General features: G+C 31.6%; 2 protein-coding genes across 4 annotated transcripts; one reads left to right on the forward strand and one right to left on the reverse strand.

The window, feature by feature from the left end:
• Positions 1 to 340: 340 nt before the first annotated feature.
• Positions 341 to 3,807, reverse strand: LOC127067983 (polyadenylate-binding protein 2). 2 transcript variants are annotated; one of them, XM_051003497.1, is made up of 7 exons: positions 3,684 to 3,807; positions 1,488 to 1,624; positions 1,302 to 1,416; positions 1,079 to 1,146; positions 746 to 987; positions 512 to 604; positions 341 to 412 (listed from the first exon to the last, which is right to left on the reverse strand). In XM_051003497.1, the coding sequence occupies exons 2-7, from the start codon at positions 1,620 to 1,622 to the stop codon at positions 379 to 381; spliced, it is 687 nt and encodes a 228-aa protein (XP_050859454.1). In that variant the 5' UTR covers positions 1,623 to 1,624; positions 3,684 to 3,807; the 3' UTR covers positions 341 to 378. The 2 variants fall into 2 exon arrangements, with proteins under 2 accessions (XP_050859454.1, XP_050859453.1); XM_051003496.1 differs by lacking the exon at positions 3,684 to 3,807 and adding an exon at positions 2,633 to 2,786.
• Positions 3,360 to 14,071, forward strand: LOC127067977 (defective pharyngeal development protein 4-like). Of its 2 annotated transcripts, none has more exons than XM_051003484.1 (2): positions 3,360 to 3,506; positions 11,521 to 14,071. In XM_051003484.1, exon 2 carries the CDS (start codon positions 11,587 to 11,589, stop codon positions 12,745 to 12,747), a length of 1,161 nt encoding a protein of 386 aa, XP_050859441.1. In that variant the 5' UTR covers positions 3,360 to 3,506; positions 11,521 to 11,586; the 3' UTR covers positions 12,748 to 14,071. The 2 variants fall into 2 exon arrangements, with proteins under 2 accessions (XP_050859441.1, XP_050859440.1); XM_051003483.1 differs by lacking the exon at positions 3,360 to 3,506 and adding an exon at positions 5,722 to 6,259.
• The last annotated feature ends 2,324 nt before the right edge of the window (positions 14,072 to 16,395 follow it).

Consider the following 16,395-nt stretch of genomic DNA (forward strand, 5'->3'; position numbering starts at 1 on the left):
AAGAAATTATTAATAATTTCTAATTTAATTAATTCTTTCTAAGATAAAAAAAAATTATAACACAAAAGGAAATTCAAATCCTGTTAAAAAAAATTTTAAGCTTTACGTGTTTACGTATTTAAAGCTGTAACGGTTTGTTTTTTAAATATTACTTTTTTAAAAACACACATATGAGAAGTATAAAATCATCATATATTATAAAAGAGAATGTGTGTTTCAATATCTATAAAAAAAATATTGGACAAGTTTTTTTTTTTGAGAAAATACAAAAAAAATAAATTACAAAGTGTTTCATTTTTAATAAAAGTTATATATACAATAATATATTTAAAGAACTTACCTTGAAGTCGTTGAACCATAGCACTATGTTTAAAATGATTAATATGGCATGTAGTAACCTCGCCTGTAACTTCTGGAACAAAAAAAAAAAAAAAAAAAAAAAAAGACGATATATTTACAATATGCCAAATAACATAAAGATTTAATTGAAAATATCTAAGCTACTACATACCTTAGCCTCCTAGTAGGTCTGTATCCAAAGTATGCACTGCCACGAATTATCCCTCGAGCCATACCACGATAACCTCGTACACCTCTAGGCCCCCTATAATCAATATTTATTTATTGTTATGTTTTCTTTTACATATATATTTGTATATAGAAAAGTCTTTGTATATAGAATGATAGAGACAAAAGATAATATCTGTTATTATCTAGAAGATAAGGCTCTTATCAATCTTATTACCTATTTGTCATTGATAGCCCTGGTCTATTTGTTCTTTTTGGCATAACTTTAATTTGGCGTCCTCTGAACATAGACTCATCCATAGCCATTGCAGTTTGTACAGAATCACGTTCTGCAAATTCGATGTAAGCAAAACCTTTGGGATGACCATCATATTTGTTACATAATATTGTTACTCTGTTGACGCTACCACAGCCATGGAAATGTTGCTCTAATTCTTCTGCTGTGGCACCGTAATCCACCTATTGTAACAAAAAAATGATTTCCATGTGTAAAAAAAAAGAAAGAAAACAATTTTATTACTAATGTTTTATACTATTATTTCAAACTTACATTTCCAACGTATATAGATCGATTATCAACTTCCATTTTATCTTCAAGTGACATGTTCAATGGGCTCGCTGAAATAAATTATACATTTACTAAACTAATTTAACAGTAAGAAATTTGTCTTTTTCTTATTTTTGTTTTATTTAAAAGTTAATTCTAATAAGCAAGGAATTGAAAACAAAAGTAATAATTATGATGCTTGAAGCCATCTAAAAAAATATCTTACTGATTCCAGGTGGACTACCCATGTTCATCTGTTTATCCACCTCCGATTGAAGTTGCTTTAATTTTTCTGCTTCTTCTTCCATCTCTCTTACACGCGCCTTTATAGCTTCCAGTTCCTATAATATGATAAAATAGAGCATATATTTTAATAAAACATACAAAATATTGTTATTGGATTATCACATACTGGATCATCTATATTTGCTTCATTCAATTCACGTTTAACTCCATCACACTGCATAATAGCATCACCATCTTGACCATTTTCAAGTCCATCAAGGCCATCAATATGGTCATTAGCTAATAAATCTGATTCAGACATTTCTATAACAAAATATCATTTATATGACAGTTATTAGTACGATATTTTTCTCTCATTAATCTATAAGTAATTTAGATATGTTACGTATTATTAAAATATGTATTTTGATATTGAACTAAATAAATATATTTCTTTAAAATATGAATTTTCTATTTTTTAAGAAATTGAAGAAATTATACTATTAGCATTGTATTTAATACATTTAAATGTATTAATTTAATGCATATTATATGAATTTTTAATTGAAACAAAGTATAGAATTATTTTAATTGTATTAAATGTAAAAGCAAGAATTTTAGTTTTTAACCCTTATCCAACCGCTACTGAATCGTTCATGGCCAAGCTTTCAGATATGTTATGTGCAATGGTAATAGTCGATCCAAGTCAATGTGACATTTTGCTATAATAAATGGGATCTGGTCTTAAAGATTTATCATAAATGATATCAGAATGATTCCAGCATTCGTCGATAGCAAATTATATTGGTATTCAATATAATAATAAAAAAGAAAGAAGTATAAGTTAACAAAAAATATGTAAAATTTGTAAAAAATTATAGAATTTTTCTATCAAAAAGTATCATTAGCAACATGAAAAGAAACAAACTTAATATAAAAAATAGATCTGAAGTATAAAAATAAGTTTTAGTATGAGTAACAAGTGATCTGGTATCGACTGCCTGTGATACTCAACAAAGCATTGGCAATGCAAGGGTTAATCAATATCCAAATATCAGTTAAATTAAATTCAATCTATGAGTAATCCATGTAGAAAGAAATATATCAATAAAATATTTTAACTACAGATAGAAGATATTTGTAATAAAAACAAATCTAATCGGATGTGTCATATATAGGATATCATAAAAATTCATTACAAATCGAAAGTAGAAGAAAATAGAATGCAAGATCAAAATGGTTATGGTACTGTAACGAATCAACGCTTTCTTAATGACCTAAATTATACAATTAAGTACTATAAATATTAAGAATAAAAAATGTATTACATACGCGTAATTTTCGACGTGTTTTTATAGCTTAGATATTTAAATAAGATCAATTCTTTAAACGTTTAGATATTCCACCTACACACCGTGCCCTACGCACGCACCAGCACGCACCAAACAAGATTGACGCGATGAATACATCACATGATGTAGGCGAATTTTGAAGATAATTTTTCTTTACGCTTTATAGTACTATTATTTAAGCCAATAATCAGCGATGATTCAAAAGTATCTAGACGATCAACCAATAAAAAAGCGCTGTACATTGAAACGTGCAAGTAGATTGGTTCAGATCCAGATACAACAAATTATAGTTAAATTAGTTACTACCAATCATAGTTTCGGAAATACAAGCCATTTATCCATGAATATAGACCTACGCATCATAGCGCACTAGTGCTGCCTTTAACGAGCAATGTCTAAAGTATACGTAACGATTTCATGCGAACCACCACATCCGCCCAAAGTCCGCCATCTTCGCAATTTTTTGTATCACTGGTTTGTAACGGTAACGAATTTCAAATTCACGTTTAATGAAAAAGCACTCTAAAATTATTTAATACTAATGTTGACGTTAATTCTGATAAATAAATGTTTAAATAAACGTGTCATTTTTTTATATAATTACACGGATTTGACTATCATTAATAATTTTTACGAAATTGTTAATTATAAATAAAAATTATATTAGTAATATTACATACAATTATATATAATTTAAATAAATGTACAAAAATTATCGCAAAAATGAATCATTTAAATGAGGCAAACACTGGACTGAGTGAATTGCGATATTGACTCTTCGAAATCCAACGACAGACTGAATATTAACCTATCAAAGTCACGTTCCTACATCTTCGTTTTTGTTTACATCACTGGTAAGTGACGATTTCGAATATTACATCATTCTTCTACGAAATTAATGTTTACTAGTGAACTATATTATGATACTAAGAGTGCACTATAAATTGTTTAAATAAATGTTAAACGATCGAAAAAAGTAATTAACTAAGTCGAATATGGAGAATATGGAGTAAGAGAGCTGCGATATTTACCCTTCAGAATTCGATGGTAGACTAACTTGCTCTGGAAGTCGTCTGGGTCTCTCTGCTTTCGTTATTGTTTATATCTGGAACTGAGAACGATTGCGACTTCGAAAGTTCGGTATTTACTGTTACACACACACATACGCACAATACACACACGTGAATGATAAATCAATATTACCGACCTATTTGATTATATTTAGTTACAGTCGATAAAGAAATCGATTTTGTTGGTAACCGAAATCTGTTACCGACAGAATTCTTTCGGCATATTATAGTCGATAATTCAGAATTCTCGTATTTATCATTATTATGTCGTCATAATATATTTCCAAAGGTTTATCGATTAAGTAGAACGTTACCTGAAGATGATAAAAACATATTGTACAATGAAAAGTTCAATCGTTTAAATAGTATCAATCATTAAAAAGAGAAATGATCTCAATTTCGGTTTTGAAATCAATATATTTGCTTATATTAAAGCGTTAGATATATAATCCACGTGTTATTAAAATTAGGAATAATATTAAGGTCTGCGTTTTATATGCGCTCGACATATATAATAAGTTGTAACATATATTAAAATACTTGACGAATCTATAACGAATAATTTTTATAGATTAAGTAAACTACTCTGTATTCGTGAGTGCATAGAAAAAAAAGAAGAGCATTTCAAGTCAATTGATATATTTATTTAGACGATCGATAACTAAAAGTAGTTTATAAATTCATTCAATTTTCCTACAAGTTCGAAGTTTCCTAACCAACTTAAAACATACGAACTTCAAAATTCAATGCATAACCATTATCTCGAGTTATACTTTTATCATCTAATTTAAAAATTGAATCTCGTTGAATCGGAGACATCAACGCGATAAAATGATTCGGGAGGTATACTTAACAAATCGATAAACTAAGAAAAGAATTCTATAACATATACCGCGTTAACATAAAATGCGTAACCACGAATATCTTGGGGTTGTTGTAGAAGAAAAAAGGGAGAATTTACCCTCCCACTTAGCGATTTTGTTAGTTAGATGGTGCGCGCGCAGGTTAAACGGGAAAGGAAAGAGGAAAGACAATGTTCCAATCTCGAAGGCACGTTTCTGCAAGGTAGGCGTGCACTCGTGCATTAAACATCGAGCATACGGCTGGATCGATTGGTTGGTGGCTGCAACCCAGGGAACATTGTCCTCTCACACCGTCCTCCATCCTTGGAAGCATCGTCCGGCCTCTTTGATGCGCATGGAGATCGGACTGTTGCGTGGGGATGAGAAAAAAAATGAAAGAACAAGAGAATCGTCGTTCCCCAGGACGGTTCTCACTTCGTTCGACTCCACCTTCCGTTTTGCAAACTAGAGAATGCGTTTGCCGATGAAAAGAGAAAGAAAGAGAGAGAATAGGGAGAGAGACAGAGAGAGAGAGAGAGAGAGAGAATATGTACCCTCCTCGTATCTAACAAAACGCCCATCGTCAACAATCTTAGCAAGGTAGGGGTTAACATGAAAGAAAGACGAACGATGATTGGACACAACCCATAATATCAGGTGGGACCAAGGACTCGAGGAGGCTCCTCGTGAACCAATCCCAAGCGCTACCGTGCCTACGTTTGAGTAGGGGAAACTTGTTGCGGGGGTGTGGGTATGGTTAGTAGCCAGTATCCGTGGAGACACGATCGTGGGAGCTTAGATTTCAAAGCTTTTTCACAGAGTATACCTTAAGACTCTCCTCTCATATCCAACGGTTTCTTTCAGTTTCATATAAATCCATCGAGTTAGTGTCTCTTCTTTTTTCTTCCTAAGTCTTTCTCTTTCCTTCTTTCTTTCTCTCTCGTTTTCCTATTTTGTTCGATATGAGGATGTTTCATGTATTATATATCAAGTGACGTTTATATATCATAAGTGAATTCGCAGTGTCGGACTAATAGAATCTGGTGAATAGAATAAATGAGAAAAAGGACGAATTTGATCGTGATCTTGTTATTCGGTGAGGAAGAAGAAGATTTTTCTCGGTGAATCTTTCTGGTTTTTTTTTTTTTTTTTTTCTATTTGTTTTCACGTGTCGAATAGATAAGAAACGATCGATCTGTGGGAAATGTTACACGTATTGGGATTAATCTTGGGTGAGAAGTTAAGTACGTATGTATCATCGGTGTTCTTTACTCGATATAATCAAGGATAAAAAAGGAGCCTAAGCTCGAAGAAGTCTAATCTAAGAAGAAGAGAAGAATGATAGTTCTTTGGCTATTGGTGTCTCGTCGATTAATAGTTCCAATCATACGGAGAAATTGGTGTTGAAGTCTCCTGAGAAGCCTGGGCTAACCCGCTCGCAAAGCTTCCATTCTTCAGGCTGTTGGCTTTCCAAGAATGCCGCGGCCGTCGCGCGATACTTACGGAGATCAAAAGCCACCGTTCTCTTACATATCGCTCACGGCAATGGCGATATGGTCTTCTCGAGATAAAATGTTACCACTCGCTGAAATTTATAAATTTATCGCCGATCGATTTCCATATTATCGTAAGGACACGCGCCGATGGCAGAACTCACTCAGGCACAATCTTTCCTTCAACGATTGCTTCATCAAGGTTTGTCTGGTTTCTTTTTCTTTTTCTATTTTTTTTCTGATCTTTGTCGAACGATTAAAGGTGATTTTTTGTGATCTGTTAGAGGGACTCAATAGACTTTGAAAAATGCGCCTTATTAAAGAGGTTTCGATAAATATTCCAAGTTATTTGCATCGGCGATATTTAACTTGCATTGACAAAGATTTTTATTTGACACAAGCGATATTTGTCTATCTTCCTTTGATATTTTAGTTGTCTCGAGAAAATAAATGTAAATTAAATGTACTAGAACGATCTTAATTGGTCAATTATTTTTTAATACTACTATGTAAAATATTGAAATGATTCTTCTCCAAATTACTCCAAATATACGTGAAATTAATTGCGTTTATATGTTCTCAAGACCAATCTATCTCCATCCGCCGTTAATTCTCTGATTGATCCTAAAACACTTTGATTACTATCGCCACACACGACCGGCTATAAAAACATAGTATAGGCGTCAATTTCGTATAGAATGCGTGCCGTATTTTAGGGTCAAGAATTATCAAAATCGTATCATATTTCGTTGTTAGATAATAGAACGTTAGTTGATCAAAAAATGGTATAAGAAAAATATTAGATTATCAAGAAAAATCTTGAGATAATCTTCCTATAAATCGCATAATCAAAATTCACACAGATTTATTAGTTATATAATGAAAAAAAGCATTACTTATGTTACGAGATGACTCGATATCTAATATTCCTACTAATCTAAAATCTCAATAATCTTTTTTTCTCCTAAATCAACAAATTTTTTTCCTGATTATTCGTCGTTAACTTGATTCGCTTACAAAGCATTCATCATTCGAGTTAAGTTTGTCTAAATTAGATCAGAAACACGATGAGAAAGGGTGCGTTAAGCGTAGAAATTTTCACTTTCGACTAAATTTAATAGTTTTTTTCAAACGTGGTTTCTATCAAGGCAAGGTGTCCCTTATTCTTATTCTTACTCTCTTCTTTTAGAAGAGAGACTCACGCCTCTATAGACGTATTATTACGTTCTGTGACCATCTGCGTTTCGCACCTGCCAACGTGATCATCGACTTAACGTGTCTTCTCTCTCCAAACGAATAAAAGACTTGTGTATTAGTATTATTACTTGTCGACATATCCGTTCCATCGAGAAAAATCACGACGAATGAGGTTTTTACAAAGAAAGCTTTCTTTTTTGAATTCTGTTTGCCTGTAATTTACCATATAAAATTTGTCTGTCAAAATTGATATCAAAGAACAATTTTTCACTTGTAGAAAGTAATTATATTTCTTGTTAAGAACTTCATTATTGTGATAATGTAATTTATTGTTAAAAATTTTTGTTTCCATTGTAAGAATTAATTTTATATACGTTTTTTTTTTTTTTAAGAATTAAATTATTGTGAAAATGTAAGTAATTTATTGTTAAGATCTCGAGAAATAATTAAGTCACTTTTTAAGATGAATAAACTGATAAAAAAAATTATCACACAATTGATTTTTCTTTAATTATCTTTTATCTCAATTTGAATCACGACAATTTATGAACAATTTACATTTAATGGAAACGAATGACTTATTATGTAACACTTCGTCTAATTCTTCATCTAACACGATCTCGTGTCAATCAAATATGAAAGTACGCGTGACGCTCGTGAAAATACAAAGTTAGACTGAAATCAGGAACTGTAAAATGAGAATATAATTCATTCTTATTCCGAACAAGCCTTCGTTGTCATTCAGTGTGAAAATAATGCAATAGCCTTTTAAGGAAATTTATTTAGATTGGTTTAATGTGATTTTCTGTACAAGTTATCTTAGATAATGTGATAACAAAGCTTTCAACTCGTTTTTTAATAATTTCAAAATCATTTTAATGAAAAAAATATTTATTCGTATATTTAGTCTTAACGTTCTACGTCATTATTAAAAAAAAATTCGTCATTGTTTTATTACAATTTTCTTCACATTTGTTAATTCATTCATTGTTATAAACAACGGTAAAAACAACGAATAAAGATAGATACAATAAAAATCTAGATATCGAAGAATTAAGTATTGAACTGTGTAGAATTGTCAAAAATTTTTTTTAGGCCATTTTCAATTTCATACACTCATTTAAAATGATATATAATTTTCATTTTCTATTTAAAATAATTTTAAATATTTCTTTTTAGATACAGTAACTCGGTCTTACAATTAGATATACCTACTTAGGTGTTATTCATTTTTCTTTGCCGTCGGGTAATCTTATTTGCTCTCTTCTCATTCAACATAAAACTTATAAAGTTCTTTTTTTTTGCATGCTTCAATAATACTGCATTGAATCTATCTGTCATATTATTTTCTTTGAGAACAATAATAAATTACTTTCTTCCATAACAAATAAATAAATCACTGAAAAGTTTTAGAACTTATTCCATTAATGTCTTTATCAAATTGAATAAAAACTGATGTTTATTAATGTAGTTAATATACAGTATATCCAAACTAATTATTTTCACAGTTGTCTTAAAAATTGAACTCAGGTTAATATTTCATAAACCATAATAAAATAAAAGTGTCACTCGTTCGTTTATTCATTATTATATTATCTATTTCGTTCGATTCGTTCGTTCGTCTAACTAAGCTACTTTATATTTCTGGAGATCTTTATTAAATTCGACATTGCAGATAAAAAAAGAAAAATATTTTTCTTTGTGTGCGCATTCAGGATGTCCTGTTCGTTGGATCATTCCATGTGACACATGCCATATGTCACTGGTGATACTTTCAGTAGGTATATGAAACGAAAAAATAATAATAAAATATTTATCTCTCCCCTTACTATGATAGAAGTTCAAATATACCGCAAATATTAACACATGTGGTGGTTACATAGCCGGTAAGATATTGTGACTAGTATGTAACGTCGTCACTATGTTGAATATATGTGCGTGTAAACGTCGTGTTACAAGGCACGCAAGGATTATTGCGAAAACTTTCAACCCCCATTTTATTCAGGGAAACATCGTCGAATGATATTTCCAAGTAACTTTCAAACGAATGTCGTTTTGAAGGAAAAGATACCCAACTTTTTCAATATTCATTATGACAAGTCGATCGATTAATTGTTAACAAATTTTTTAATCAGATAAAATTTTCTATAAAAGAAGAGAAGAAGAAGAAGAAGAAAAAAAAAGAACATTCAAAGCAATCAAAATAAATTGTCTTTTTTTCTTTGACGTTTTTATGATACAAAATCATCATGATTAATTTCCATGTAACTCTCTCTTGGATTATAAACTTCAACCTTTCTATACTTAATAAAATCAATTACAAGTAATAAGAATATAATGAAATTATATAAACTAACTGCCTGGTACTTAGATGCTAAGCTGATGTATCAACGTACTTACACAGGTATGCTGATATTTTATCCGAAGGATTAAATGTTACACCTATCTTCATGCTTTTATACTTTCTCATCGGGTTTCATTCAACTCCTTTCCTCTCTTTCTTTCTGATTTTCTCGTTCCATTCATCAATATTTACCCAAACAGAAATCAATTATATTTACATGTGAATCATTAAATACCAAAAAATAAAATAGAATCATAAATTAAAATTAGATGAAACATCTGTATAAAATTATTTTCATATTAGTTTGCAAATGTCAACATATTTATTTACTTTCGTTCTCACAGATACTATTTTTCAATAATTCTATACTTTTTCAAAGATATAGGTAATTATATATACTAACCAAACTCGTTCCGATACTATCAATTAAAGAATGCTGTAAGTTGACTAGATAAAATTATGAAATATGGATATATATAAGTATATAAATATATATATATAAGCGAAAGCAAACGAAAAAAAACAAACAAGTACGAACAGATATGAAACTAAATAAGTATGAACATGTTAACGATAAAAGTCAATGATGCATATCGTTATTATAGTTGCGTACAATCATGAATAGAATGCTCCTGAAGTAAATAAAAATATATGATTGAAAAATGATAATTATTGGTATTTTTACCGAAATTAATTAAAGCGAGCTTATGTATATAATATATCTTCACACTTTTTATAGATTCTTTAAAAATTTTGTTTCCACAAAGACATGAAATATTGTAGGTATTATTCGATATAAATATACTTCGTTCTTACTTTAACATATGCTTTTAAGTTTCTTCTAATCGAAGATAGATAAAAATGATTGTGTGATATACATATTTCAATCTTTAATAAAAATTGCGTAATTAATTTTCCGTTTATACATGCATGTACGTATGTGAACATGTGTGTACATGTCGTCATTCGATTGACGAGTCACAAGTTAGGTAGATATAAAGAAAAAAAATCATATATAGGAAGGTGAGAGGTGTAAGGAGGGAGCTAAGTTCATTACACCGAGAATGAACAGGTTTTACATTTAATAAGGCGAAATGATTATCTGTCGATCGGGTAAGTTGATTCGATTGGAAAAGAAGCTCGTCCGCTCCCGGTAGATTATAATAAGCGGACTATGAGTACAGGGGAAAATATATTATGGTCGACGTTATTAGTGCCTCCGACAGCGCGTTCGATGAGAGCGATTACTATTTGCGCCGACAAACCGCATCCTCGGTAAATGGACCAACTGTGCTCTCGTCTTCTCCTTACGATGATGGAGAGGAGGATAGCCTACGGTTGAACTTCCGAGATGTAGTACTATCGATGAGATATATAGGGTGATATTGGAAACTGGGCTGGGCTATAGCTCTTTTCTATAACAAGTAAGTGAAGATAGACAGAACCAAAAAGGGAAAAAGAAGAACAAAAATGCGAAGAGGAAACTATTCAATGGTATCATTTCAACAAGTTCTTGCGTTATTTTCTTTATGATCATGCTTATATCCTACAAATAATTTTCCCCAAGTTTCTCTTGTCGAGTTAAATAATAATTATCTTGAGTAATGATATAACGGAATATCGAATGGTTATATTTAATTAAGAGAAATTCAAATGTACGCTCACAATGTATTGTTTACAATTACGACGTCCATTTGTATTGCGATTGAATGCGTTATGTTATTATAATGTTGGGTTCGAAACAACATGTACTTCAGAATACAAAGACATTTTTGAAGAGAGAGCGAAATAGAATGAACTGAAAAGAAAAATAATACATGTGATAGAGAAACCTTAACACGAGAAAAACATCTGCGTCCAAAGTCAACTCGTCCAATCGTGACAAATTCGAAACGACTGATAAAATGTTCTCCATGTTCCAGGTACCACGTGGACCCCACAGACCAGGCAAAGGTGCCTATTGGGCCCTCCATCCAGGTGCTCTGTCGATGTTCGAAAACGGCTCGCTTCTTCGTCGTCGGAAACGTTTTAAACTTCACAAGCCTGACAAGGAATTGTTAAAATCGGAACTCCAAGCGTTAGCTTCGGCGATGCCACCACCGTGTTCGGATCAATCGCCAGTAAATAATGTCAATACCAGTCCAACGAGCAGTGCAACAGGGACAGGCATAAACGTAGCGAGTTTGCATCGATTGAGAGACGATCTGTTACGTTGGGAAATGGAAGAAAGACGAATGATGATAACTTCGGCTAGTTCCGGAACAAACGCGGCTTTCCCGAACGGCTCGAGTCCAAGTCCAAGTGGATTCGAAACTAACAATGAAGCTGTTGCCGGATATTACCTCTTGTCACCGGAAGTTAGACAAAGATTGACCAGTACCGAGGGTAGCAACGAGATTCTAAGGACATACGAAGCTGCCCTGCTTCAGTCGGGTACTTGGAATTTCTCTACGTTCCCTGTCTCACCTTACGTGTCCCAATTGTCTTATCTTCAACAAACCACGGGACAGCTTCAACCATCCAACACCGAGTCCCCGGATACTCGTCGACTTTGTACTCGTTCATCTTTACCTGGACTCGATGTCAGAGAGAGCAATGAACGTTTCTTGAGTGAAAATAACAATCTCTACGAATTGGGTTACCGCGATAATGTTAACGAGGACGAATCCTTGTCGTCTTCGTCAAGGATCAGTGCGATCTACGGTAGCATCATCACGGCACCACCTTCACCAACTTCATCTATGTCACCTGGCTCACCTATTTCTAAGAGCTATCGACCTAATAATAATCGATCCTCGCCTGTACTTAGCATAACTACCGACCCAATCACCAATTTAACAACGGATCGTGTCACGTCTCAGACATCCTCACCGAATAATCGAGATCCTATCGTTAATCTAACTTCAACCATCAATAATACCAGTTTATCGTCTTCGCTGGGTATTGGAAAGAAAACGAAGAAACCTTTCACAATCGAGAATATCATCGCACCTGACGAAAATGAATTGGCCGAACCGAAAACTGTGTCACTCGATTCGACAACAAAGAAGTCACCGCTTTTAGCACCCAGACCACTTTATGCCGCTGGTTATCCTTTACCTGTCGCTAGTTCGGCTATTCAAAGACATTCCTATGGAACTGCGACTTAAATAACATGAAACGATAACAATGATGAGACGATAATGGGGGAAATATATTTCGCTTTAAACGATAGACATCTAATAAGCGACGATCTATTAAAAGGGAAGAGTCTTCAAAACTGTCAAAACTAATTGATTCCTGTTCTAAATCATCGTTCTGTATTGCTTACATTATTGTGGATGAATACAGTGATCGTTCTGGTGATCCTTCTGAGAGGCCATTTTGGTGAACATCGAACCTTCTCCAGAATAAAACGAAGAAAGATTTTTATTGTCGATACGTTCTATCAACGATAAGAAAAGTGTTTTTTTTTTTTCGGGAAATAAAAAATTGACGATTGAAAAGACATAATCAATACGAGACAAAAGAAATACTTCTTTCCTTTTTTAGTGTAACTGAAAGGTGTTGTTCAAAGACTTTTCTCTCTCTCTCTCTCTTTCTCTCTCTCTCTCTCTCTCTCTCTTTTCTCTCTCTTTTTCTTTCTCTCTTTCTCTCTTCGGCAATCGTGTACTACAGATTAAGAAGACTCCTATTAATTTCTTTAATTGTATCCTCTAATGTGATAAATGTCAACAGCGAAAATCTATTTATTCTGAATTACAAAGTTATATACGTATATAATGTATGTATGTTTAAGAACGAAGAAGCTTCGTAAAAAGATTAGAATTAATTACCTTCTCGTTTAACGAAGGTATGAAAAAATGATCGTTATGTATATCTATTAATTTATTTGTTTTATTTTTAAAAATTAATTTACGACGATTCTTATTTGATCTTTTGCTTATGAGTAAAAGCTTTATATACATGATTTTTTTCATGAAGAAAAAGTATGATAAATTATGTGAATAAAATGAAGTTAGAATCAATGACTATCTAATAAAAAGGAAAGTAATAAAAAGAATAAATGAAACAGGAAGATTAGAAAATATAGTCGCAATAAAGATGGCAGACATCCGATTTACAGCGTAAAGTTGAAAAGTTTATTTCGAGATTAGGGAGAAAAAGAACTTGAAGACACTATAGTAAACAATATTTACTATGGTATAAATGAGTAATTGTATTAGTTAAAGTGTAAAGATACTTTCTCTCTTTATTTCTTTCTCATAATCGTTCTCGTCGAAGAGAAGGAAGGAAGAATAGTAAAGAGGGAGAAATAAAAAATAAATAAATAAATAAATAAATAAATAAATAAATAAAAAACTATTCCGATTCTTCTTCGTAAAAACGCAATTACTCTGATTATTCTATTAATATTCTCCGGAAGAATGTATTTGTAAATGTAGAGGATGAGAAATGAGTGGTGAAATAAATTATTGTATATATATGTAACCAATAAAAAACGTGATGTTATATTATTTAATTGCCAACACACTCATCTTATTCGTATTCTACAGATCAGAAATTCCTAAACTGTGAGTCGCATTAAATATTTATATATGAAAATACACGTTCATTAGGAGAGTTTTACTCATTGAAAATTGTCGGATGAACAATTAAAGATCACACGAAAATTATTATTTCTGTCTAGTTTTTGTTAACTTGTGAATTTTTCATTAAATTAATTTTAAATTCTATATCAATACATTCTCGACAGCAATTACCGGATCGCAAAAAATTATTGTTTTCAATTTGTGCAGAAAAGTTTGGGAATCTCTGTTGTAGATATTAATAAACTTTTAAGATACCGATAAAATTATAAAATCATTATATATAAGTAAAGAGGTAAGTAGAGATTATTTTTCTATTACTACCGTATTCAAGATATTTTAATTCAACGTATGAACTTCAAAATTAGAAGCTGACAAACATGAAGGTAAGACTTCTTAATAATTTATTTATCAAGCGTTAACAAAATTCTCGATTTGAAACAAGCTAGAAAATTATAAACGAAGAAGCGTTATGTTTTTTTCTAAATTTTCTTCGATAGTATCTATTACAAGACATCTCTTTTTTTTTATAGTATTTTAAGTAAAATTCTAACATCTTACATTCATATTATTATTAACGCGTAAAATTAACACAAAGAGAATTAACTATTGATTAGATCATTTTTGGATTTATTTCAAAGAGAGTGATTATTCTCGATGTGAATGAGTAGATGGATGAGGTGAAGAGAAGAGATGAGGAGGATGGTCTCACATTTACGTCGAACTATGTGTGTATGTCAATTAAGTGGAAAAACGTGTTGATTTCACGCATGGCTCGGAATTACCGAGCACAATGGAGATTGTTTAAAAGCGCTTTGTTGCCGGGAATGGGAAATACGGACCACCGCCGGACCTGGCTTGATTTCTTTCTCTGATGCCCGGAACCCTCCTTCTGTGAGAGAGCGAGAGAGAGAAGAGCCGCTTTATGTACGTGCGTGTAATAAAAAGGATTACACCCCTGCCTTCTATTTCTATCGACGCCGTGGTGGATTTAATAGGATGAACTGCAGTTTCATGATCGCGCTGGTGGCCTCGTCGTTTCTCTTTCTCTTTCTTTCTTTTTTTTCTTTTTTTATTTATTTATTTTTTTTTCATAGTTTCTCTTCTTTTAGAAAGAAAAAAAAAAAGAGACAGAGAGAATGTGAGATGTTACAATGTGAACGAATCAACAGCTATCGATTCCTTACCGTCGATTATAAAACTGGTTATATCTATAGATATCAGAGCATCAGTAATTTTTTTTTCTATGAAGTCATTAACAATGAAAAAGTCTGATTCATTGATAGTCAAAAAAGAATTTCTCTGTAATAATTAATCGTGTACTACTTTGTTATTATAATGCGATGTTGATTATTTTTTGGAATATCATAAATCATATTCAATATTTTAACACAATTCTTTCGCCTATCTGCGATTATGTTAATATATTATATTTAATAAATAGAAATATATTTATTTATAAGATGAGAAGTAGAGAAGAAAAATATATATCTAATAAATTTTAGAACTAGCCATGCGCAGAAAGATATTCTATATAAGTAAGAAATATATAATAAATATATAACTCGCAGATATATCTACATAGATCAGAGATTGTTAAATTAATAGTAATGTAAAAAATAAGAAATAAATTAGATTATTGAGTATTGAAAGTTTCTTCTTATTTTATCTTTATTTTTATTGCGATACTTATTTATTATTATTACTATTATTATTATACGTACTTATATATGTTCTGTTTTTTATTGTATTATTGTATAGTGAAAGATAATAAATGTTATCAATCAATCAATCTAATTGCAAAAATCTTTTTGCGATATCTAACATTACGACAAATGTTTTTTGATCAAATCAACTTTGAAGCGATAGAAGTGTGGTTGTAGTATGATTAGAAAGAGTACGGCATACTCTCAAATAGTCCGCAAATATCTTTTTCGAGCATGAAATTGACGAAACGGATACTTATTCACTGTCGCGGATAAAATGGAATTCCAAAAGAAAAATATCTATCTATCTATCTATCTACCTATCTACCTATCTATGTATCGCAAAAGATAGAGTATGAGAGAGAAAGAGAATGAAAAAAAAAAAAGAGAAAGAGAAAGAGTAAGATAGACAGAGAATCCTTTAACACTAACTGCCGGATGTTGTGGTTTCGATTACGTATTGAACTCTCTCTCTCTTTCTCTCTTTCTCTCTCTGTCTTTCAATGCTCCCACTATATTTTTT

This window comes from Vespula vulgaris, chromosome 12 (genome assembly GCF_905475345.1).
Source record: "Vespula vulgaris chromosome 12, iyVesVulg1.1, whole genome shotgun sequence".
Taxonomy (NCBI): domain Eukaryota; kingdom Metazoa; phylum Arthropoda; class Insecta; order Hymenoptera; family Vespidae; genus Vespula; species Vespula vulgaris.